At 45.1% G+C, this 26,165-nt stretch overlaps 1 protein-coding gene across 8 annotated transcripts; it reads right to left on the bottom strand.

Moving 5' to 3' along the window:
• TRAF3IP2 (TRAF3 interacting protein 2) lies at positions 1 to 25,564 on the bottom strand. 8 transcript variants are annotated; one of them, XM_069010968.1, is made up of 10 exons: positions 25,410 to 25,564; positions 17,600 to 17,684; positions 16,602 to 17,351; positions 13,339 to 13,528; positions 10,931 to 11,106; positions 9,463 to 9,551; positions 7,689 to 7,757; positions 5,308 to 5,424; positions 4,125 to 4,199; positions 1 to 605 (listed from the first exon to the last, which is right to left on the bottom strand). In XM_069010968.1, exons 2-10 carry the CDS (start codon positions 17,613 to 17,615, stop codon positions 459 to 461), a joined length of 1,629 nt encoding a protein of 542 aa, XP_068867069.1. In that variant the 5' UTR covers positions 17,616 to 17,684; positions 25,410 to 25,564; the 3' UTR covers positions 1 to 458. The 8 variants fall into 8 exon arrangements, 7 of the variants coding, with proteins under 7 accessions (XP_068867069.1, XP_068867072.1, XP_068867068.1 ...); XM_069010969.1 differs by lacking the exon at positions 1 to 605 and adding an exon at positions 612 to 2,080; XM_069010971.1 differs by lacking the exon at positions 5,308 to 5,424.
• Between the last annotated feature and the right edge of the window lie 601 nt (positions 25,565 to 26,165).

Here is a 26,165-nt window from a genome sequence, read left to right as displayed (position 1 = left end):
TAAGGTTGCCTTACAAAAGGCAAATATATTTAATAGTGCATATACAAATTAATGGTTTGATAGTGCTATAAAAGGCAGGAATACCTTTAAAGAAACCCTGAGCAAAAAGGAGGATGTAATTTTTATTTTACACTTACTGCAACATTATTTCCGGTATTTGTTTTCTATAATGACTAATAAAAGGAATATGTTAAAACCAGATGTTAAAATAAAAGTGGGCATTCTTTCCATTTGTAGCTTATTTAAAAATCTAGAGAAGAGAGTTCTGCCCCATCAGCTTTGGAAATAGATGTTTAACATGGTAGAGAACAAGCTGAGCCTGAGTAACCCAAGACAACCAATTCCTTTAGCAGAAAGAGTGTCTTCTGTCATCAAAAAGAGCCATCTGGAAGAGTGTTGGCTCCCTGCCAGGAACAACCCTTTAACAACCACTCGTCATGTGCTTTAAGTTAAAATGTTCATAGTGGCACAACCTGGAGTGTTGGTAAAGGTCCTATTGGAGGAGCAACATATTCCTCCTCCCTCAGTAACCGCAAAAGGATGTTCTTCTTATTCTTTGGCCAGTTATAAATGTGAGTGTTCTGCAGCCAGGTAGGCACATGTTCCTGAAAAAAACAAGGAAAATAAAAGCTAAATCCCATAAATCCTCTTGAATCTCTACCAGAACCTTTCAGATTCTGTCAGACCCTGCCAAGAAAGATTTCATTTTGTCTGTTCTAGGCACTTCCTGTAACAACAAGAAATGTTAATTTGGCTTCAGAATTGTATTTGGGTTCCTAAATAAATGAACTTTCTGTGATCTCACAGCTTGCCTGTCTCTCTTTCTCTTCTGCCATCACGTTGGCTAACTTCACCACATTTCAAAGGAAGTCTGATCTCAATGACAGGCATCGAAAGGCTTGTGAAAATAAACATTGAGAAGAGAAGAGAGACATTTCAGTGCCCCTAGCAGGGAAAGGCTGCCACCTTAGTAGATGCTAAAGGATCCACGCAGCACATTCAATGTTGGGATGAGAATCAGTAGGGAAAGACTGGGAGTCCACAGGAACATTTCACATCCTGGTAGCCCTCTCCCCTCCCCTTACACCTTTCTTCACCAAGCATAGTGTCCTCTGACCACCTCCTGAGCAGAAGACTGAGGCTGATGCTGAGCTTGAGGAGAGACGAATACATTTCCAGATTAGCAGGGTCAAACCTCCACCAACCCCTGCATCCTGGAAAAGGTGCAGTTCTTCATAGAGGTTGGCCAATGTCCATTAACGTAATGAAGCTGGGACCAACCACAGCCCTGGAGAGTGACAGCTGGCTGATGGAAATGAGCCTGCTCAGACCTCATGTCCCCACAGCCTTGGGAGGTTTCCAGACAAACAGCCTGGATGTGTAGGGGTGAAGGTTAGTGTAGTACCACTAATTAACAGAGGGACTGATCTGTGACCAAAACCAGTTCATGGTCACCATGAGATAGAGATTTGTTTTGGAATTGGAGACACCAGAACATAGCCAAAGTGAGACAGCAGGTAAGCAACATGAGGAGCCAGAACATCCAGCAGTTGGTCCCTGGACCTCTTGTTTAGCAGTGTTTTCCCAAGATAGCCCCTGTTAGGAGCAGCACAGTTCCTGTCAAGCTAGTGGAGCTAGCTCCAGGAGGACAGAGCAAAAAGCTGCTGGCATGCACATCTCTGGCTCCTCGCCAGGGGATGCCCTGGCATGGGCTGCAGATGTCCTGCTGCCTGCGAACAGCCTAGCTGCAGTCCAAACCTTTCATTCCCATGATCATGCTTCTCAAATCAGCTGTCTTTTCCTTGGCCTGTACAGCTGTAGGAACAAGGCTGCATCACTTTCCCTGCTCAGGGAGCAGTTTGTGTTAATTGATGCAACCACTCTGTTAAAGTTACAGGATTTATACATAGGAAGAAGGAGGTAAGTCACACAGGCACCTACAGAGCCATTAGTATGAACTCACCTAGGCACCAACCCTGTTCATCTCACCCCTTGGCTTCTTCCAGAGGGAGCCTCTAGCATGGGGCAATCTTGGCTTAATGCTTTGGTCATCAGGTGGCCAGATGAGGAGGACACATTTCTGTGGATTGTTGTGATGCAAACCTTGAACCAGCAAGACCCAAGTTTCCTTCAGCAATGTACGATGGGAAGCTGGAAATGCCAGTTCCACCTTAACTGTGTGTCGTGCATTCCTCGCCTCATTATTCAGTTTCCTAATGAATGCTCCTTGGATCACACAGATCTCTTCCTGTTGGAGGTCGACTAATTTTCACATACCAGCAGTGCTTTATGATATGCTTTGTATGAGATTAACTCATCTAATAGCCACATCCCCAGATGAAACCTCCAAATCTTCATTTTCTGTTCTTTTCCATTGCCAGCTATGCTAATACTTGAACATATAAAGGACAGTATAAAAAAGACAAAATTGAAGTAATTTGCCTGCCAACATCATCCAATTGTACATATATTTGGCAGTTTTTCAGGTACCTCACTTCCTCTGACTGCCTACAGACTTCATTACTGGAACTTGTTCAGGCTCTGGTGCTCTCCTTCCACCCATGATGTCCTCAGTTACATTATCATTAAGTAGCTGGAGGAAGGTAGGTGATGTACCAAAGAATTATGTGGAGAACGAGACTAAAGCTTAACAGCAGTAGAAAATGCTGATCTGCATAACTTAATGAGAAAGGCACCTTTGAAAAACTGAAGGGTTATGTGGACTACAGAGGATGGGCAGCAAGGGTGCCTGGAGCTTGATGCTTTGATAGCGGCAGCTGGATGAACCAACCCTGGAAATTCCTTACAGACCACTGTCTGAGAGAACCACTGCTACATGCTAAATAGTCTTCTGATAAATAAAGTTGAGCCCAAATTAACATAACTTATTGTTCTGTCTCAGAGCCCCAAGGCAGCTATAATGCCTCCTGGGACACTTCTCTCTGCAACCCCTGAGGTGCCAAGTGGCTCCAGACTGTGGGGTTTGTTCACATGGTGGGCACTCAGGTAGCCCCAAGGTTAGGAGCCTTTCCCCCCATCAGACTGACTGAAAATGCTGACTGCTTCCCTGCCTTTGGCCTGCCCAGTTCCCACCAGTGCTGTCTTCCAGGTACTTAATTACCTTGAGTACCAGACTGAGACCATTCAGGAAGGCATCTGAATGACATGAAATACCAGAGGCACCATTCATTCCACAGGAGCTCACATATTTTACAAACCCAGGGACATATTTTCAAATTTCTGATCTTAAATCAGTGCTTAAATGAAGAACTTCATTACACTAAAATCCGCAAGTGCAGTGGGACTGCACAGCCCTATAGCCATTGATAGCATTGTTTAAATTTTGACTCATGTTCCAAAATTTGGGCACCCAAAGAAATATAAAGAATTTTTCCATACTTTTCTACAATGCAACTGTACCTAGGGGCAACATGATAGCTACCCAACAGTGCACAAAGCATTTAGTTATGCAAAGTGAACATGAATACGTTGCAGTAGATTCTCTCAGGGTGAAGTAGAAGGGATGGGAATCTGTTGCATTACTTATTTCTTATTCTCAAATGAATATTTAAAACAAGTAAGGAGGGCAGATTAAATTGCAAGTCCTAAAAAAATCCTAGTTTGCCTTTGATGGGCCCATCAAAGTTCAAGCAACAGCCTAGTACTTTAATATTTATTATACTCTTTTATTTTTTTATCCTCCACACACCCTCTCCTAGACCCTCACTTCGCATCGGTCATAAATCTTGTCCATCTCACTTACCAGCATTGCATTTGGACAAAATTATAAAAGGGTTAATATAAAACCTATCCAGGCTTCCTGGATAGATTGTCTCTCTCTGTTTAAAATCTTTCAGTGCTCAAGGCAATTTGAGTTTTAGTTGTACATTCATCATCAGAAATACGTTTATATGCTGATTTATATTGTGGATTAAATGTTTTTTATTTGTGTGTACATAAACCTATAAACTTTTAATGTAAAATGGAGCTTTGGAATATTACTTATGGGCTATTAAGAACCAAGAAATTGAGTGTCTGGGTTTTAAGATTCCATCTGGTGCACTGTGATCAAAATAATATACACTTAATCATGCGGCAAGTATATAAGCATGCATGTATGTTACCTTTTTGGCATTTGGAAAAAGCACAGGGATGAATCTGAAGTTCATACTTCCTTGCTGTATAAACTCGATCTGCATCTAGGATAGAACAAAATGCCAGTTTTATTGTAATGACACGACTATTATCTTCACATGCGTCTGAACCCTATGTATAAAAACATTCCTTGCTTACTTAAACTGCTCTTCTGTTAAGTGATTTGATCTATTCTGGTGGACTCGGCATTCTCTGTTTTGGTCACTTAATCTAATTCTTCATTGCTACAGAAAAGATACAGGAAAGATCTCTCAACATTTCTTGAACATTTAGTTTCATGGTGTGAAATAATTGTGGGTTTAGCTGCAGGTGCAGTCCCATGAAATCTATCTCAAACTGGTGAAGCTTGACTTGACTAACACACCCCTGCTTGGCCTACAAAAGGGTGAAAGATTTCAGCCAGAGGCCAGGTCTGTGTCTGAGCTAGGACCCAGCCTGTTCCCCATGGCCCTGGACACAGGCATCCCAGGGGTGGTAAGGACAGCAAAGTACTGCTGAGAACTCATCTGCTGGTGACAGCTTCTGAGAAACTTGACTGGTTCAAGCTGAGGGATCAATGGCTTACAGGCTGAGAAAGGCAGGAAACTGCAAACCAAGGGAGAAAGATCAGTTTCGTGGTTCTATGGGCTCTTCTGGGCTAAATGTCCATCCTGTGACAGGCTGTGGAGATGGGTGTCTGGTCTTCTCGCACTATGCACTCCCCAGGAGCCCCACATTACATCTCTGGCCTTTGCTATGCAATTCCATTCTTCAGTCAGCTTTACTGCTGTCTGAAAAAAGACCTCAGTTCCAGGATGGCTGAAGTAACTGGGGCTGGTTTAGAGGGAGGAAGGCCAGGCACTGTTAGATAAGATTGTGCTCAGGGCTATACAAGCGCTCAAGAAGGTGAAGGAGGGGAAAAACATTGAACAATAAAGAATATGAAGAAATAAGATGAGCATGTTTAATAGGATTTTTCTTCCTTGAACCTCTTAGCAGATGTTAATGAGCATACGGAGCTGATGAGAGGAAGGATTAATGAATTCCAAAGAGGGGTGTTTAACTATGGGGATTAGGGAAAACAAAGCAAAGAACCTGCCATTTGGAGACAGATTTGCCTTTTGAGAAGAAGAGACAGTCTTTGTAAAACAGCAAATGCATGTCCTTGCTTACCATCCTGTGGATGTATTTAGTATGTAAGCCGTGTTCATCCCTGTCCAGCTGGGATTCAGCCCCTTCCACATCCTGTTTGTATTTTGGACTGATTGCTATGATTATCATCACCGTCTTCTGTTAGGGAGAAAAGCACTTTTATGAAATTGAGAAACGCAGCGTGTTTGGTAGAGGCAGATCGGAAATCTGCCAGTTTGTGTTTTAAGTGATCTTTGTGTTCCTGGCAAACACAAGAGGATCTCATTCGTTCTGGCAGGAAATACGGGAGAATTCATACACTCGTTCTCCTCATTATTTCTGACATCTCATAATATAGAAAATCTAAATGTCAAGAGATGTATTAGCAGCTACCAGTTGACACTTGGAATCCCTGTCATAAAAAGCTACTTTTTATCAGTGTGGAGTGTCTATGTGCATACACAGAAAACTTTTATCTTCAAATTCAGACCCAAATGTTTTCCAACAGCTTATGCAGAAGTGCATCTATTTAGTCATCTATGGTGTTTCATATAAAAAGCTACTAAAGACAGTGGTCTATGGAAACTACTTCTAGGCCTCTCAGGGCAGAAATGACATCTTTTCTTGCCAATCTTAGTGAGGTGGCTGTGCAGAGAGGGAGGCTGTTGTGGATGGCCTGGGCAGGTTTAGGGGTACTGGCAGCTCTGTCATGATGGGCTGAAGGCAATGCTCCTCCACCTTGCTAGGACAGCCCGGATCCTGCCTCTGACCTGTTTAATCCCAGCCCCGCACTGAGCTCAGGTTTCCAGAGAGGGACTATCCTTTCTATCTGGGAAACATCTCTCCTTATATGGCAGGCCAGTGGAAATGCAGCAGATGAAAGCTTCCTGCTTGAGTTTACCTGGGGCCTGCCTTTCATCCCCGCCACATCAGGCTGTGTAAGGCTTCCAAGTCTGTGGCTCACAGTCAGCCCGGCATGTAATTAACTCCTTCCTTCTGTGCTGTATCAAGAGAATCTGCCCCACCACAGGGTCAAATATGGTAAGGAGCCATTTTCCCTTACAATGGCTCAACATATCCAGAATTACTTTTGCTTGTCCTTGACATGTGTATAAGCATTTACAGATGTTGAGCATTTGCAAGAGACATGCCCAGTTGCACACTTTCCCCTGCTTGTGTCCAAGCAGTCCCTTCCTCCACGCACAGGTAAGGGTTTTGAAGTTAGAAACTGCCTCTACAGTCAGTGAGAGAAACCAAGCATTTCTGGGGTGGGTAGTCAGAAAAATATCCTCAGGTGGAGGCAGGAGATTGTTCTCTGCATGTACTGGTTTTTCCTACTGACTGTGCACAAGTCCCAAAGGAGATCTGCCAGCTTGTATTTTAAGTGATAATCATGTTTTTGGCAAAAGCAAAGTCACCCTGTCTGCTGGTTTCAGACACAGTGATCCCAAGCCTAATTTGTCCTGATGCAAACCCCAAGAGGCATGACTGCATTTCCATGGCAGAGGCCCCAGGCTGGCTCTGCATGCAGTTGTATCATGCCTGCATGGACACTTTCAGGAAACCTCTGTAGGGCTGGCTCAGATGGTTGAGCTTCCTTGCACATGTGGGGGAGAGTCCACCACTTCTGTCATCCTATTCCTGAACCATGGAGATCTGCTCAGAGCCAGAGACCTGGTAGCTACTCAGCAAGGTGAGAATCCAAGGAAGCCAGCCCATGATGGCACCTGTCCAGTGACAGAATCACGAGTTTGCACCCAGTTGTGCTGGTATAGTGCAACCACTTGTCTTGATCCTAAAGGAGATGTGCACTTACTGCTCAGGGGAACTTCAGAGGAAGTTGTTGCTGCAGGGGACTGCTCTGGCAGCAAGATAAATCTCTGTTTTACTGCTTAGATAGATATAAAGTGATGAGAGCAAGCCTATCTATCAAGAAATAGAATACCAGTTTCCAGTTTAAATGTAGGATGGTTTATCCAGAAGAACCCTTCAGTGTTTTAGATATCAGTGCAAAAGCTACAAGTGAGAGGGATGAACATTAGCCATTGACTGTGCGGCCTGGGATGAAATGCAGATATCATTGTAACCAAGCACAGCTAAACCCCACTATTTAAAAAGGAGATGGAGGGACAACTTTTCCAATGGCAGCTTCAGGCTGGATGTAACAGGCAGCATTAGAATTTGGCAAGAATGCCAGGATTAGCACTTCATTTCTTAAATAAAGAGCTCTGAGACCATCAGATACAGAAGTGAGTGAGATTTGCCTACTCTCTCTCTGCAAGGCCTTTGCCATTCCTGCAGGGGCAGGGAAGACAACAGTAGGGTCTTGCATTTTCATTCTGTCCCTGTTGAATATTAGAATAGTTCAACCATTTTCCTCAGGTCACCTCTGCTATGAACAAGGTTAAATTGCCCTTACATACATCACCTAGGTAGCGCTCCATCCACTTAATGATGTCAATACCTCGTACCGTGTCCTCAAAGATGTCAATCTGCAAGAGAATGAAAGTCTGCAGTGAGCGTCCCTTCACCTTTCCTCCCCATTTTATGGCACTGATACAGCACCTACTCCTTTCCTTGTTTATGACAAGCATGCCCAATTCCCTTAGGAAAGAAACGTGCACATGCACTTCTCCCCTTTCAGTGCAGTGCAGAGTTGAGCTGGACAGGCAGCAAGCAGAGAGGGGCTGCTGCAGGCACACTCCTGTGCTCCCACTCAGCTGGCCCTTTGACTGGCTGCCCTGCCAGCCCCCAACTCCCAGGTATTTTTACTCAACAAAATAAGGTGCTGCCCACCTTCTCTACCTGAATAGCTGCAAATGCCCACTATTTTCTGACTGCAAGGGTATACCAAGTGTGAAGCTTTAGCTTCATATTGAACTAAATATTCAGGGTGTGTGGTGGGAAGTCAGCCAGGTCACTGATACTGGGTGCAGTCACCCAGACTTCAGCAGCTGCAGAGCAGTGGAGGACTTCACAGGACTGAATATGACCAACACTGCTTGCTTCTCTGCATGCCCAGTAAACCAGCAATCAGTGACTGTGACCAATGAAGTAAGTATTAACTTCTCCAAGTTTTTGAGATAATAGTCATGATCTGCTCTCAAGTCCATCTTTTTCCCTTTCTGAATGCAGAGAGCCTGTTTGTCTCCCTGCTTTGGGGCCATTTTGCTGTATTTGTTATTCTGCAGCAGGCTCCAAGAGTTGCCTGTCCAGCAAAGCTGCTATTAATGAGCCTTCTACTTTGTAAATCTATGGTGCCCAAAAGCTTTCTTATGAATTGGTCATAGTACAGAACTGCTGGAGAGAAGTATAATTGCAGTCTCTGTAAAAAAATCTTTGATTCATGAAAATAAATAAGCGTGTGCAAAGCCCCCCACCGAGTCTCATTCAGTTTAATGATAGCCACTTGCTTAAATGCTTTCCTGAACTGAAGTCAAAGAGTGAAGGCTGAGGGGGTCAGATAGCATATGCTTTTGAAAAAAGAAAATATGAATCAAGATTTTGATGACCACTCAATCCTAGAGCCTCTGTGGGCCTCTAAGATGAAGCAAACTCATGAGAAATCAGTAAAAATCTGAATGGCTTATGGGATTAGACAGTACAACAAAGACCTTTTCAGGCCAATGATTTTTAGAATCCTGTTTAAAAGTATAACAAAGCAAAATCACTTTTAAAGGGATAACAAAGCAAATGAAACCATGAGATGGGCTGTTTCATTAAGCTGAGTGAATTTTAGAATCTACTTTAAGATCTTTTTTTAGCAGAAAGTTACATCTGAAGAATCAATGACGTAATAGCATGGCAGAAAAAAAAGGTAGGATGGGATGAACAAGAAAAGTGACCTTTTTTAATGCTGATATTACAGATCAAATATGAGACAATATTAATGGAATAGCTCACAAAACCTCATACTATTGCCCATCTGGTGTCACTAAATGAAATTTTCCAGGGTCATTATTAAAGCATATTTCAAGGCACACAAAATTCACTTGAAAGAAGAATAAACTAAAAGGCAGATGATTTAAGTTACAGCTTGCACAACCAAGGCTAGTTCATTCTATTTGTATCTTCTTTAGCCTACAAAATGTGATGATAACCAGAAAAACATTTAAATGGACAGTGTATTGCCTCTGCTTTTTTTAAAAAATGTCTCTTCCCTGGTTGTAAGTGTTTTTCCCCGGAAGGAATACTTACAGCAGTTTGAAATCCGTTTACAGACAGGAAGTTCACAAATTTCATAACCTCCACTGCTGTATCCACCGAGTAGGTTATAAAGACCTTGCCTGGAGGAGAGAGTCTGTATGAATACACAACACATTGAAATACACCATCCAGAGGGTGAGACTGTCACAGCCCTCCTTTTCCACCACACTGCAGGTTCTGCCCACTTAGGTCTCCTTGGATTGTTTACGAAATGATGTGGGATAGTACATGGCTCAGTGTTGAAACCAACCCCCTGTACAGACCCTTGCTCTAGATTTGAGCTCCTCCTGCCTTACTGACAAGCTGCAGAGGGTAAATCCCCCTGCTGCTCCCCCTGCCCTGTGGCCAGAGCTGCTTTTTCCCAGCACTTGGCCATACCTGAGCCTGGGCTTTCACCCAGAGCTTGTGTTACCTGCACTGGCTGCAGCCAGCACAGCTTTCTCCAGACCCACTGATCTGACACAGAGCTGGAGGGGCCCTTATGCATGTCATACGGTCTCTCCTTAGAGCAGCATTAACCCCCTGTGCAGGCAGGATGCAGGGCTGGTGATAGCAACATCCTTGCCCTTATGGGAGGGGTTTTCATGGATTTGCATCAGGGTAAACCAGCTGGCTGATCTAATCCAGCTGTGCCTGTACCATGGATGACCCTGTTTTACCCAGTAACTCCTCCATCTAGGACACACTAACTGATAAAATAGGGTCTACCCAAAAGTGGCATCTGGTATCATAACTCGCTCCTAAGAGGCCAGAAAGTTGTGACTCTGGATTCGAAAGGTGATGTGCAGAATGAAGAATAAAGGAAATCTCAAAACCTCAGGAGACCTGTGGAGGGTTCTTAGCAATGGTACATCTCACCTACTAGTCAGCTTGGCATTCAGAAAGAAGCCATTTTTCTGAAACTTTACTTTCCTGTAAGAGTTGGAGAGTGAATGCATTTGTGAGGCTGGTGGCAATAAGAAGCACATCAGGCAGAGCCTGTGCTGCTCTCAGCATGTCCCAGAGTCCTCTCCACTCACCAGTTCAGGGAGAAACTGAGGTCAAGGCTCAACATATTTGTCTGGTTTGGGACAGGCAGAAACACTTTATCCCTAGGGCTTTGTTTCTTATTAGTCTTTTACTGTAAGCTCCAGCCCCTCCTGCCTCAAAGGGACATCCTGTTTAGCACAGAGTCATGAAAACAATCTAAACAGTATTTACTTTTTGCAAACAAAATAACAAGCAATTAATGACAATTGTATTTTCAGGATTCAAGGGGATAATTCCATCCCACCAAACACAGATACTCACACCCAACAGATGTGGTGACACTTGGTGTTTTCTTTTCTTGTTGTCTTTGTGTCTTAATGTCACTTCCCTCTGCCTTCTCCTCCCCCTTCACCCCTCTGGAGCTTTCCCACCTAAAGCTGTTAGGCCGTGCTGTAAAATCTTGCACAGAACAAATTTGCTAACCACTTACGCAACTCTTCTGGCAGATTGCTGGTTCTCAGAGTTCCCTTGGCTGCAGGGTTACTGAGAGGTCTCGGGACAGCAGCTGGAGATGGAAAATTGTCAGAAGGACAACCACATGCTTCATCCGGGCCACATGCCTTGGGGGGCAGCTGACCATTAGGTAGCTGGTTGTACAGCTGGTTTCTACAAAGAAAAGTAATGGAGGATTTAGAAAATACTTATTTTCAGGCAAAATTCAGAATTTCTTTTTCTTTTAATAACACACTAAGAACTTTATCTGCATATTAGCTGCGAAAAGCTCTTGCAGAAATGTTTGGCTCAGCACATCTGCTTAGTTATTACAGTGTCATTGGAACAGATACCTTGGTGACAGGCTACCACAAGAAGTTTATCGGACAAACAACATTACTCACAGGAAGTAAGTCACATCATAGCTGAAAGCTGTTCAGCTTGCAATTAGCAGAAGCAAAGGCTGTTTCTGAGTGAGAAATAATGCTGTAGATGTTGTTATGCACGTATGGGAGCAGGGTGGCCCTTGGGTAAGTACTTCCCATTATCTAAAGGTGAAGAATGCTTCATGGCACCTCAGATACTCTCACGATGTCCTATACAGTGCAAGAGGCTCAGAGAAAGGTGGAAATGGGGAAAAATGGGTCTACAAGGACACTCCAGCTCCAGCTCTGGAAGGCATCCAGTTTTGGACAAACCCAAAGTTTGGCCAAGGGAAAAAAGTTAATTTGTTGACCAGCAATGGCAGACCCAAATGAGGGTTTCTTGTGTCAGGGACTGGCATTCCAGACCTGCAATAACCTTGCCTAATGTCTTCTCCATTGTAGTAAACAGACAGAAAGGGACGATTTTAGGAAGCTCAGCGGTTCTTGTCCTACTACACTTTGGCTTCACATTTTATGTCAATGGGAAGGCGAATCTATAGAGATTTTTACTTGAGGTGTGCTTGCAGTCTGCTGAGTTGAATCTGTTGGATGAGTGTTAGGTTTCTCTGAGAGCTTTTCCCCACAGAGCTGTGATGTTTAGTCAATCAAGACCACTCTCCTATTTTTTTTCTTAGCCTTCCTTAAATGAATGATGACAGGCTGGTCGCAGCATGTTTTCTGTTGTCACATTAAGATTTGGTTTATTCATTTCGGTGCAGATGTTTCCTGTTAGAAAATACTCTATAGGCAAATATTACCAACATGTAACTGCTGTTCCTGGAGTCAGCCTGCAAGCACCAGCCACGCAGCCACAGGACAGACCCCGAGTATTCTGGATCTCTTTTAGCAGAAGAAAGTACTAACAAAAGCAACACATACCTCATCAATGGCCACAAAAACACTACCCGGTGGCTAATTTACAGATCTTCCTGAAACTTCACCATATCTAACAAATGTGCCAGAAAATCAGGAGTCTGGTTTTAAATTTTACTACTGCAAAGGATACCCACTATTCCCCAATATTTTTACATTTTCATACAAACTCTTCAGTGCAATTCTCTCTGCTGCAGGTACTGCCTTATCTTGCTGTCACTTTTCTGTTACAGCCCTTAACTTTTCACAGGCCAGAGGAGAATGATATTTCAGTTGTCTGCCCTCTTTTGTCCTGTCCATTCTCACAGTTTTCTGCCCAGACCACATCACGTAAGTGGACATTTTCAAGCACAGATGCCTCTAAGATTAACACCTCTAAAAGTATTCTGGTACTTGAATAAAAATGGCCTGATTTCAGATATTCTCAAATCTTGAAGCTTCAATTTGTTGTTAGCTGAATCTGAAGGAACCCCTGCATGGATAGGACTTCCGATCTGCTAATGACATAAGAATATAAGGCCTGGTAAATTAATATTTGAAAATCAGTCAAAAAGCCCTAGATGAAAAGTGCGAGACATTTTGCTATGAAAAATCATAGAAAAGGCTGTGAATTGCAGGGTAGAGATATATCAGCAACTGATGGGGTTTTCTCCCTTTTGCTCTGCACCACAGAAGAGGTAAGAAGGAAATCACTGGAAGCCAGTGATTGAGTTGTCCCAGGCTGGTACAGTGTAAAGCTGAAGACCCCAGCAAGCCACCAAATTGACCTTTGCCTGTGAGCAGGAGAGCTCTAAGGTTTCAGCTGAGACACTTTTCAACCTCCTCATCCCTTTAACCTTTAAGCATTCATCTTCCTTAACGTGTGCACTTCAGGGTGTGCTCTAACAACATATCAGGTATCCGGCTTTGAAGTTCTTTAGGAAAGGGTCAGGCCCCCACTGGGTGTAAAACAGCAAATAAAGAGAACAACCCAGCATCTCACATGTACCTCTGCAGCCCGGGCACACTCACAGTGCAAGGATTCAGAATTACTGGTTGAAAGCCCACAAAATCAGATCAGAGGAACTTCCACTGCCCACAACCCCCAGCCCCCCCCCGGCATACTTACGGGAATCGAGGAGGACCAGGGGAGGAGCATGTCCTCTGGGGTGGTCGAACTCCAGTGCCCTTGGGAGCACGAAGGTTTGAGTAATTTGGGATGACTTGCTGGGCCGGGCGGATAACTCTCATGCAAGGTCCAGGAACAGGAGGAAGTGGTTGTGATGGCTCTGCAAAATGTTGGTAAGGAGCTCTGCCATCTGGGAGGGTGAGAAAATAAAGGCAGCAACTATCATTTCAGCCAACACATTTTTGCCTCAGTTTGTGTTTATTCCTTTCCAGGCATGTCTCAGGAAACTGAGCAGTTTGGAGGCATTTGCAGGTATCTCACTCTGAAAGAAGCCAGATGAAGGAATGTTTTTGAGTCTAAAACTTCCTATTTCCCATTCACATACGGCATGGTTCAGATCCCTGCTCAGGGTTGGGCTGTTGGAACAGCTGACAGTTAAACATTCAGGGCTGCCTCGTCCCTGCACTTAATGTGCCTCAGTGTTTTTTGGTAGGGTTTTTTTTTAAATTTCTTTTTGGCAATGACTTGTGAAAATGAATCATCCCAAAGTTCTCATGAAAGCAGACGCAAAATCCTGGAACAAATCAGTTTGCAACACTAAGGCTAAACAGGCTGTGATTATTGTAAATTAAAAGAGGAAAAATAATTGCATAGTTTGTTACTTCACCTGTGTGAATTTTCTGTCTAAGTGACCTTTTAAGGCCTTGCTGCTGCTCCCATTGCCATCGAAGAGGCTGCAGGGGAAGCCCAAAGTGATACTTTTGTGCAAGTAATTCTGAAAACCTTTACTGCTGCTGTCCACACATAATACTGATTAATAACTATCATACAGTGGAACTGTTGGCATAAACTGAAAGAGAAAGCAATGTAAGCTGTTTGTTTCCCAAATGGGGAAAAGGAATTTTTTCCCCCTCAGTCTTTCTGCCTGCAGTTTTCATTAGGCAGCAGCTCTGTGCACTTCCAAGCTGCTGTGTGCAGATCAAAGTCCAGCCTGGCAGGGCTTATTAGCACTGCATGATTATGGTGTTATGAGCTGTCTCTAAAAGCAGCAGTACTCAAATGCTCTTTTCTCCCAAAACTGTTTTTTTAAATCCTTTTAGCTATTTTTGGGTCATGCTTTCCTTTCCGTAGCAGCCATGAGGACTATCTTTTTTTTTTTTTTTTTTTTTTTTTTTTTTTTTTTTTTTTTTTTAATGGGAGGAAAAAGAAAGAAAACAAAGCTTTGATGAAATACTCCAATTCCAGGAGCCAACACTTAAGAAAAAAAACCCAACAAACCTCCAATCAACCCCATAATTACACAGATTCCTGATTTAATTGTGTCAGCAACATAGTATTTGTTGAGATTCTTTTAGGAGATTTTCCCACTCCCCCTCTTAACTCTTTGCAACAGGACAGGATGAAAGGGTCTAGGAGAACAATATTGCAAGTCAATATGGTTTCCTCAAGGATTCCTCATGACCAGCTCTAGGGAAGGTGACAGGGATCTGGTTTGGAGGTTTTAAGGCCAATGTTTCACCAGCTTCCTTTGGATCTATCTGATGCTACAGTATATTGGATGCAGCCACTGCTGTTCAAAGCATGGTGTGGCCAGGCGTGTGTGCCCACACACTCCCACATCTCTCAGAGACAAATATCTGAAATAATGGTCCCCAGGCACATGGCATTGTTTGTTGGGAGCATTTCTTTGACTTCAGAAGCAGTTTTGCTGTTGTATCTCAAATAGCAGGTGCCCGGAGCCAGCTTAGAGCCTTCGGGCACAGTTGCTATTCCCCAGGGGAGGCGTGTTACAACACACAAACTGCAGAGCTTTGTTGTGCGTTGCCACTGCCCAACAATTATCTGAGACACAAGGACCTGTCAGGAGGTGATTTACGCTGTACCAGGCATGTGAGAAACAGGAGTACAGTTGCCAGCTTCTTGGTCCTGACCAAATCTGCTCCAGCCATCTGAGTTTATTTTACTCTTTTTGCCCTCTGGATATGGCTGGAATGGTAGTGATTTTTCTAAAGAAAGCTTTTCAGAGTTCCTGCTTTCAAACAAAATGTCCTCATTCAGTAAATTCTCATGATGCCTGCTTGTGGAGGAGGTAAATGGAGGTAAATAGTGAGAGATGTTGTGCAACCAGCTCTTTGTCTGCTTAAGAGTTGAACTGAAAGGAGAAGGTAGGAAAAGAAAGCCAGAGGACATTTTCCAAATGTTAAGCTGTAGGCGTTGTTGAAAGTCCATCTGTAACCCCTTCCCCTTTACCAAGTTCCAAAATCAGAGCTGGAAACTGAGTTTCTGAAACCCTTCTCTTTCATATACCTAATTATAACACATTGCTGGAATGACAAAACTCCTTAAACAGATGCAATATAAATGCTGTGGAGTCAAAAAAAGGTTAAAAAAAATAATAAAGGGTTATCAGAACAGGCCTACAGCTTTTTATTACAAAGCCAGCCCAAAACAGGTCAGGGTCTCATGAGCCTAATGTGATATAAATTATATTAAAACAATGATATTGCTGTTGAATGTTCAAAGCTCACTTTGTAACAGATAAAAATCTCAGAGACTGAAAAGGAATACTAATTAATAGCAGGCTGTAAACTGCGCCGTGATCTCCCAGAGCCAAAACGCCCATATTGAGGGAGCCACATCAGTGCTCAGCGACACAATCACCAGCAGCTGAGAGGGCTCCATTTTAAGTAATGAGCTTTCATTTCAGCTGACAATGGAAAAAAAATGAGGATGATGGATGTCACGCTCTTTTCACATAGAAATAAAACACATGGGTGAGTCTGGTCATAGTGCTGGGAGATACTATTTATGGAGATCAAGGGTAACCTCCCATCCTGATCCTGGCAGGAAATTCTCAACTTTGGGGATCCAAGGGGGAGCAAGGAAATCTATGAAAACAACAGGAATTGAGTCGGTATAGGAGGCTGCCGAATGACTGATACAAGAAGGAAGGAAATGACTAGAATAAGAAATAACAGCAGGGAGAGGCTGTGCATGCTCAGTGTGACCGACAAAGGCTGGTTTCCAGGCAAAATCATTCGCCTGCATTCGATGAGTAACCACAACCTCTTTAACTTAGAGGTTCAGAGGTTTTGCAGCAGAAAATTCAGCCACATGACCCAAAAGTCTGAAACTGTAAAATGGACTGCAATTAGATGTTTAAAGAGGTTAATAACTGCATGCTGTGCTAGAAACACGTCCTTGATGAAGGATGGCTGAGATACACCCTGAGAACCTCCTGTGGGGTGAGAGGTGCTACTCACATGGGCCCTGGGGGGGCTGCTGTCCCAGGCAGCGGTGCCTGAAGCAGCCATGGGCTTGCGAAGGGCTGTTGGGATGGGGCAAGTGCTGGCACATAGGGCACTGCTGATGCTCAGGCCCCAAAAACTCTCTGGAGATCAGTGGTCCTGGGAGGTCCTGGGGGTTCAGCACAGACACCAGTGGTAAGGGGGGCTCCAGATGCCTGATGCCCATCACGTCTTGTGACTGGGAATTGTACCCTGTATCTACAGTGCCCAGCTCTGCCAGGAGTCTGTTTCCTGACGGTTGCTGTGACTGTGAACTCCCTTGGCTGCTCTCCTCCAGCGAGTCCTCGGGAACATCAGACAAGATCTGTTCCGATTTACTGGAGTTGTGCCTGGTGTCAGCTGAAAGCTGTGATCTTGGCTGCATGCCTGGTTTGTCCATAGCTATAGGATGTGTCTTTGAGGGAAATACTCCTGCTATTGATTCACCAGGGGGACAGAAGTGTCCGTCTCCATCAGGATCAGTATATTTTGACCACAAGCTGCTGTCTGGCTCCATGGACAGTGCTGAATGATGATGTGCTGGTGCTCTGCAAAGGCAAGATGTGCTGGCCTGGGGTGTTCGAGCAACACATGGGCTCTGGGCCTCCTCATCCTCCATATCCTCTCCAGAAGGCTGCAAAGCCTTTTCCAAGACATGTTCAGGTAACTGGGACCATGGCATGGATTCATCCACTTCGACTGGTATGCTTCGACCCACAAAAGTGCCTGAAAAATTGAGAGAAGAAACACTGGAGATGGACAGCCACACAGGCAAACGCCTATCATTCATTATCATTCAGTGACTGTGAGCTGGAATACTGAAGAGCAATATGTATTCTTTATATTCTTTATACTTTAATGCTTTTTAAAAAGATGGCAGAAAACAGCAAGAAAGGTCTGGCTGACTTTTGGCAAAACAGAAAGTAGAGGGTTAGCTGGAGTGAAGCTAGTAGAGAATTACAATTTGGACTAACCTGATACAGAGGCCATTTCCAAATTTTTTTGTTGAACCGGAAGTGAGTCAGCTGCCTTACTGCAAGGCCAGGATTTTTCAGCAAGCTGGAAAACAAGAAAAAGGACTCTTGTGAACACGGTACAATTTCACATGGGCAAGAATCCTAAAATAACTCTATCTCAGATGCTGGAAGAGAAATAGCAGCTAAAGTTTTGGAAATTGTGTTGCGCAAACCAAATGTTTTTTATGGGCTTTCTGAAACTTACTGTTCCTGGTGAGACTGGAGGGGGGCAAAAGCAGATGAACTGTCTCTCAGAGGTAATTTTGGCACCTGACAATAGATCAGACTGCTTAGCTCTTTGGTTTGGTTTAGGCATGTCTCAGTTTTTGAGACAAAACTTCAGGAGGGAACACTCAGGAATGAGTGTTCCTCCCCTTTTCCTCCGTCAATGAGACAAGTGGGTCACAAGTAGTGAAAGTGGGAAAAAGAAACCAAACTGTTTATTAACACACCAACAAAACAGGGTAGAACAGGGGAAAAAAAACCTCAAAAGAGACCGGGAACAGACACGTGAGCTTGGACCAGCTGGGGCCACCCCATGGGCCTGCCCGGGCCACCCCCGCAGGCTCCCCAGACTGGTGAGGAGGGAAGGGAGGCAGTGAGGTAGGGGGAAGGAAAGGGAAAAAAGAACAAGAAAAAAACCCAACAGAACCATTTCCCAGCTAGCTGGAACACAAAGGAAACCAAAAAGCAGCACAGCGCTCCCGGCGCACTCCCTCCCGAGCCCTGCCGAGACCCCCGAGCCCTTGGGCTGAAGCGTTCAATTGCCCCCAGGTCTGTGGCTCCGGCCCCGAACCCTGGGTCCATCGTAAAGGCACAGCATCCTTGGGCATTGAGTGGATGGTTAAGGGATAAAGCAGCTTCATAACGTCACCCCAGGACAAGGCATAATCCAGGGAATACAACCACTTGCAATTATTTTACTCCTGACCTTCTAATAACAGCTGATGCATCGGATCTAAACTTTACCACACACCCAGCTGAGTAATTTCAACTCCAAATCTTGTTTCCAAGTGCTTCTGCTTATTTTATCAAACCATTTCTTCCAGTCTATTATTGCATGACTGTCATTATTTTAAATTATTGAAAATTAAAAGACAATTTAGAGAGATTAGTTATTGGTTGGATCTTTTTTTTCCTCTTTCCTTCAGAACTGACTTGGGCCCAAAACAAAATTATCACTTCCTTTTGGGACTGCTATGAGTAAATTTGGTCCGACCAAGTGACTCCTGATGAGGGATGCCTCTGCTTCATCCTCAGTCAGGATGACAACAGCAGTGATGGGTGAATGCTGAGCAGGCTTCAGGAAGTGCAGCCATCTTCATCCTCTTACAGGGTGCAGGTCAGCTTCCTCCCAGCAAATTCTCTTACCATGGAGTACAGAAAGATGCACTTGGTGCCCATCATTTCCCCAGCCATTTACCTTCTATCACACTGAAGAAGCTAAAATCCCAAGTAGGAGAGTTACCAGAGGAAAGGGGACTAAGCACTCCATTAATGGGAATGACAACATTTGGCAAAAGAATCTGACATGAAAGCCTGGTAAAGAAAGTCAAAATCACAACATGTTTGAAGAGCTTTTAGTGATCCAAGGGTTTCTCCCAACTTCCGTCACAGTATCTTGAACAAAGAAGTCAAATGGAGAACAAACTTAAATGACCACTCTATAAAAAAAGAGTTGAACAGGATCACAGAGGTACTAAGAAGTGTCCCAGCCTTTACCCTGGCTCCCACAATGATTCTGTAAAAGCAAATGTTGTGCCCCATTTTATGGGGCAAGGTTGAGGCTTCACATTCTTGCTGATCAGATCAAATGACACGTACTTCCCCCTGAAAGTACCTCTGGCACAGAAAATTCTGGGTGTAACATTTGCTGGGAAGTAGGATATAAACTGTGCTTTGCTGCTGGGCTGCAATGTAAACATTCCTCCTCTATGTAACTTAAGCCCCATCTGTGCAGAAGATTTGCCATATATTCATACATACCCCATGTTATATTAAGCACATCCACAGGGAGAGTTATCCTGGGATAATTACAGTGGGATAATTACACTGGTAAATTTTCCCATGTAGGCAACTCCTCAGAGCAGCTATTAGCTGCACCAGCACAGCACACACGCTCCTGCTTCGACAGCTGCAGCCCCTGCACGAGAGTGCTGGGTCTGGTGCCAGAGCAGCTCCTGCCCATTCCAGCGCCCAGGCTGGGAAGGCTGACTGTCAGCCCACTACCATCACGTCCCTCCCTGAGCTTTGCACCCCTTTTCCTCTACGGCAGGTCACAAACACAGGGCAAGCCCGCTGCTGAGTCCCAGTTTTCCGACAGGCATAACCATGATGGAAAAGAGAAAACCTCAAGCTCTCAGCACCAGCACAGGACCGTGACAGGGACTTGGTGCTGTGCTGTGGTGGCAAAGCGTCCTTTGCCTGGGACCTTTGGTCAGATGTCAGTTTAAATGATGACTGCCCTGGGATGGTGACTCACCAGGGCACTAGAGCACAGTCAGATTTACAGCAAACAGGCTGTAAAGCTGCTGAGTGGTCCACTGACAAAGAAGCACCTGTGAAGGAGAGGTGACAAACGCCCAGCAAAGCATCTGTCTTCTGCTTATCTCAACAGCTTTGTAAACCTGACCCTTGGATCAGCTGGCCTTGAAGTACCTGGTCAGACATGCTTCAACTTGCAGATATCTCTGTACGTTTGGTTGTGAAGTGAATGACATGCATGCCAGCAGCACAAATCACATTGCAAACTCCTATTTCCCCTCTGAGCATCTCCAGTAAACTGGTTCCTTGTGCAAAATTCACCCTGGTGTTCAGAAAGCACAACTCAGCTGTGGACTGAGGTACAGCTCCACCTCTGTAGCCGCAGGCACTGTCTGATGATCCCTCCCATTTGATACAATCTTCAGCAAACATGCAAACGAGGCTTTCCAGAAACAAATTTGCAATGCCTCATACACTAAGATGCTATTTTGATGGTCTCTGAAATAGCTGGGTGAAAATGCTAGAAAACACTTTGAATTCAGATTCTCTGTATTCGATAGCCTTTAGTTTAGCACCGTGACAAGAAGAACAGATTTCTGTGAAGAAACCAAGATCTCAATCTAGAGCTCAATGAAGTAAATGGAAATCTCTCTATTGACTTTTGTAGGTTTTAGATTGGGCGTCAGATGGGATTTAAACGTTACTAAATTCCTTTGGAGGCTACAACCTCTAAAGTTTGCTTTCTTGAAGTTTGTTATTTAATGTATTTAGTCAGCCTTTTGGAGAAGGGATATTAAGACTTTATTAAACTGTATTGCAAACCATCAGCTACCAAACTCTTCAAATGTCTTACTTCAGAATATTTTAAAAATGTCTTTCCTATTAGTTTAACCTCTGAATGGATAAACACCTCTTTATCTCCCAAATCAACTTAATATTTAAAAGACAGCCTTATTTCCTTCCTGTGTAACATGAGCTTAAAAAAATTACTCCAAATACCTGAGTGAAATAATTTGGTCAGACAGAAGAGACAACTGATTCCATCACTTATGTTTTTACCTGCAAAAAATTGTATTTTTTTTAGATAGGTTTTTGCTTAGACCCTGCTTTTGACACCCACGCACAGCCCCTGCTCCCACAGGGTCGAGGTACGAGGCACCAATGGAATGAGGGCTTTGGCAATAAAAAAATAGGAAATGTGACTTCGTCCTCCTCCTCCCTCAGTAGCCCTGGCTGGAGAGAGAAACTGTTACAACAGCAGAGCTCTGTCTGTAGAGACGGCCTCGGGGATAAATTAACCCCAGGACATGCTGAACACTTTTTGAGCAATGCTGGCAAAGGCATGTGGATGGGAATTCCCAAGAGAAATCCCCACACTGCTGAAAATGTAACAGATGATTCAAAAACATCCTCCTCCAACAGCAGTACTTCAGAGTGTTGTTTCTGCTCAGCTGAAGATCCCTGGCTTTTGGAAAAAGACCCAAAAGACCCCATTATCCCTGTATTTTATGTTGCCTTGTGCAGCTGAGTTTCATTTTGTTTCCTTCCACTTTTCTAGTTAGCTTACCCTGCAAATACAGTTATGCATAGGGCAGAAAAATGACTCTCTTGGTCTCCTGTGTTGAAGAACTAGGGTAGAGGAATGCCTCAGCATACTGAAATACCCTCTGAAACCTGTAGCCTGATCCCTTCTCCGGCACAGAGGCTGCTGGAGAGCAGAGATCATGTCCAACCTCATTCAGAAAGACACTGCAACTTCAAGTCAGATCATGATATTGCCAGAAAACATCAAGAATTTAATATCCCCTCTGCACCTCTGACTATTCAGGAGATTACTGATAACCAGCTGGAGCCATTGCATGTATTTCTGCTTGTAATAAAGTGAAGAGGCCCTTCCTAGAGGGACAGAGCCTGGACTGCTCCCAAAAATGTCAAAGGAACTCCTTAAACCACTCTTTTTCCTTCTTTTCCTTCCTCTCCTTATGCACCCAGTTCTGCAATGTGCATTAATTCAGCAAATAACCTTTGTGGGTGGGTGCTTAGTGATTTGAGCTCCTGAGAAGAACCCCATCCCAGCTCCCTTGTGAGGCTTCCCACACCTAGAGAGGTTCTTCCTCTGCTTCTGTCAGGGAGACAGGGGAAGCCACCCAGACCTCCTGCTCACAGCCAGCAGCTGCTGGCCATGGCCACTCCTGGAAACCTGCAGGGAGAGCATGAATGAAGGGGAGCAAAATTCTTCTGCAGGTCAGTAGAGATGGATCTGAGCACCCAAGTTTGAAGCAATGGTAAAAGTCGCCTAATAATCCTCCCATGGAGGCAAGGGGACAAGGGGAAGAGTGTTTGACTCAGCTCATCTGTGCTGTTTTCTTGCAGCTGATTGCAAAATCCATCAGGTATTTATTTCATCTGTTTTCCAGCATGAAGACTTGTCAGGATGTGCTGTCCCAAAACACACACTAACCATCTATCTGCTTTTGATTAGAAATGTTCTGTCATGAAGGAACAGAGGAGAGAGACACTGCAATGAGCATGGTTGTGCTCTCTGCTGCTTCTGGAGAGGGGGGAAATATCTTTGCTCTTTTGATCAAAGTTTTATTTGTCTACCTTGTTAAAACAGAAAACATTAGGATGAGAAAGAAACCTCACCTTCCTTGGTGCACAACACACAAGGACAGGGTTTTTTATTCACCAGTAACAGCATTTCTGAAATGGCACAGGTAGAGATTAAGGCAAAGCTGAGATCACAAGGGGTGAGGATAGACAGGAATTTCTTGATTTCCAAATAATTCCTGAGTACTTTGGCTGAATCCCTTAAGCTCCCTAGTGCTGCTGATATCCATCTGCAGGATGGGAGTAAGTGGATGCAGAATTTGCAAGCTGCTGTGAGGATGCACACGTTGAGATCCCAAGGAATGCTGTTGCCATGGGGTGAGATGAGCGTAGGTGTGTAAGAGCACTTGCTCTAAGTGCAGCCTTCTCTACAGAAGCACTAGAGGCAACTTTCCTCAAAAAAAAAAAAAACAGAGAGAAATCCTTACAGGAGGAGCAGGTGTAAATGTGGGAACTGGTTTGGGTCTACCTAAATAAGCACTGCCAAGGAAATCCAAGCTTCAGAGTTTCACACTTCACCATGAACAATTTTGGCTGCTGTCATCACGGATGCTGACCCTCTCCCTTGGGTACCCTCCACAGCAAAGACTAAGGCAACGTGTCACATTCTTAGCCCAGACTTCTAGCTCTCTAGGGCAGGTAATGTTTATTTTTATGACTTCTGGAAAAATTAGAAAAGGAATATGAAAACAATGTTCCTCTGACTATATGGTTGCTCTCATGTATTTTCTGAAGCCATTGCAGCAAAGGCTACATGTGCCAGGAGAACATACTTCAAATCCTCCCTGCACAGCAAACATCACATTCTCTTTTGCAGTACTAATGCTGCTTCACTGGACAATCCATGGTGCAAAGACTAGAGCAGACCTGATATTTTTTTTCCTTTTTAGTGTAGATATCAATATACATGTTAAAGGAATGCTGGGCAATAAGCAGTAAGAAACTAGAAGGGTGACACCCTCAAGCAGGATCCAAACAGGCATCTCAGATACAGGCAGCATTCCCTGCCAGTTTTCTAAACTTTGTGAAATACGAAAATGTCTACAGTTATCTTTGGTATCCTTAAAAATGTGACTGTTTTCCAGAGGCTACTTCCCACCCATTTCTGGTGCTGGTACAACTCTCACAGGCACTTAAGAACTCCCAGTTTGGGATATCCCATGGCCCTGGGACATCCAGAACTCCTGTCACCAAACTGGGGCTGGCTCAGTGGGGTGGGATGGGGGTATCACCCTGAGGGGCATCAATTTCCTCAGCCTGCTCTCCTAGAGCTTCATGCCTTACATTGAAGACTCTGATTCCTAATAAGGAAAAAGTCCTGGTATTTCACGGGGCTGATGTCTCTCCCATCCCTAAACACTCTCCCCGTTCTGTTCTGCAGCGAGAAGGCTGCGGGGTGCGTGGGCGGTGGGAGGCCGTGGGGAAGCCTGCGGGACCTGACGTGTCTCCCTCAGCTGGCGTGAGAAACTGCCTCACTTGCAGTCATGAAACGTGCAGAAATGTGTGTATCTTTCAGACATGTACCCTCTGCCAAACTTCAAAAGCCACTGCTGGGGGTGGGGGGCACTGACAGACACGAACACCATAATTGCACATGCCTTGCTTCCTGCCTTAGGAGAACAGAAAGAAAACTCAACTCCACAGGAAAAAAAAAAAACAAACAAAAACCCAGCATGCTTCCAGACACTGCCAGCATTCTGCAAGGGCAAGCCCTGCTTCAGAGGCTGACAGCACTGCAGGCAGCAGCACCATCAGCAGCCACCTACCCACCCTGCCACAGCTGCCTGTGCCCCTCGCATCCCTGTCTCTGGCATCACCCACCATGGGTGGCACAGCAACATCTGGCCATGGTGGGCCACTGGCGTGGCCAGTCCAGGCTGTAAACCCAGCCAGGGCTTGCAGGAAATGGGAATTTCTGGTCTCAGGGTTGCTGGTGGTGGTTGAGGACCAGTAAACCCAGATGTGCCAATCTCAGTGCCCAGCCAGTGCTAACCCTGCAAAACCTGTATCCTGAAACTGGGTGAAACGGGAGCAGGTTTTATATGGCCGATTTTATCCTAGTCGAAAAGAAATACCACCACCTCGCTCCCACTTGTTTCTATACCAATGCTATAGAGGATGGTGCAAAAAGGGTCTATGATCCTGTTTAATTCATTCCTTGCAGCCACCTCTCCCTCACCAGGTCCATGGACCTGTCCTATGCAGTCCCAGGTCGGGAAGGGAAGAGAAGGGCAAAGGGAAGGGCAAGGGAGAGGGAGGAGAGGGCCATTGGCCAACAAACCACCTTGAGCCTGCAGAGCCGGGCAGGGTGGGAGCGGGATCAGGCCTGGCTGCCAGGCATTGCCAGGAAACTACGTAAATAGGCAGGACAACATTTCGACACCAGGCGTGTCCGTTCCCAGTGTTTACACCAAACCCCTCCTGATTTAAAAAAAAAAAAAAAGAACAAAACTCAACAAATAAAACAAACTGCAGCGAAATGGCTGAAACATGTTGTAACCATCTGTGAAAGTCGGGCTCTCATGACACGAGAGAGGCGGGAGAAAGCGAGCGAGACAGCAATTTGGAGTAGGGGGGGGGGGGGGAGAGGAGAAGCCCCAGCGAGAGCCAGGCGTGGGTCGGCAGCTGATGGCAAACAGGGCCCGAGCGAGGCGGCACCTCTGACACTTCTTACCTTGCGGGCGAGGGAGGTTCGCGCTGGGCTGCCCCAGGAAGGCGAGAGGGCTGCGCGCCTCCTGCGCTCCCCGGCGCGCCCGGGGCTCCTTCCTCAGCCGGCCGGGCGGCTTTCCCTCCTTTTACGACAGCCTCCCTGCCTCTCCCAGGTAAGCGGCAGAACTGGCTCAGCAGCAGGAAGTGGAAGAGCGTGCACGGCACAGCGCGGCGGCGGGAGAGCCTCTGTGGGGGAGTGACACTTCGAGGCTCGCAGCTCCCTGGCAGTGCCTCCGTGCAGCTCGCTGCCTCTCCCGTGGGAAGCCGGGCTGCCTCTGCGTGAGCGCCGCGGAGAAATACCTGTGGGGGAACCCCGGTGTGATTCCTAAACGGTGTGCCTCGTCGGGAAAGTCATCCCTTCCTTTCAGCCCTCGGTCGCGTACTGTCAATGCCAAATGTTAAATCAGCTGTGATTCAGACTACTGAAGACAATCACATGATGCGACATGATGCGTGTAAGAACTATATAAAGAATAATAAAAAGGATTTCACGTGTGGTTCTTTCTTTTAGATTAGACTTCTAGACATTTCTAAGTTTCTGCACTCTCAAGGAGCAGAAACTCACCTTTCCTACAAGCTGAAACTGCTGTATTCTCACAGCTCCTGAAAGCCGAGTAGCTCCTAAGAGCCCCGGTGAGCTGTCCCAGGAAAGCCACTCTGGCCGCCTCATCGGCAGCAGAATGTCCCAGCCCACACCACTGTCCTGACCCCCACTCAGCGC

Source organism: Aphelocoma coerulescens, chromosome 3 (genome assembly GCF_041296385.1).
Source record: "Aphelocoma coerulescens isolate FSJ_1873_10779 chromosome 3, UR_Acoe_1.0, whole genome shotgun sequence".
Taxonomy (NCBI): Eukaryota; Metazoa; Chordata; class Aves; order Passeriformes; family Corvidae; genus Aphelocoma; species Aphelocoma coerulescens.
Note: the sequence above shows the minus strand (reverse complement) of the source record. Positions and strands in the feature narration are given on the sequence as shown.

Bases quoted from the DNA above. Each gene is read 5' to 3' on its own strand.
- TRAF3IP2 (XM_069010967.1), bottom strand. From the start codon at position 17,421: ATGATAATGAATGATAGGCGTTTGCCTGTGTGGCTGTCCATCTCCAGT. The intron at 5,425-7,688 runs GTATGTAAGGGC...TCTCCCTAACAG, and splicing joins TGGAGCGCTACCTAGGTGAT to AAGACGGTGATGATAATCAT. The intron at 4,200-5,307 runs GTAAGCAAGGAC...GTTCTATCCTAG, and splicing joins CTAAATACATCCACAGGATG to ATGCAGATCGAGTTTATACA.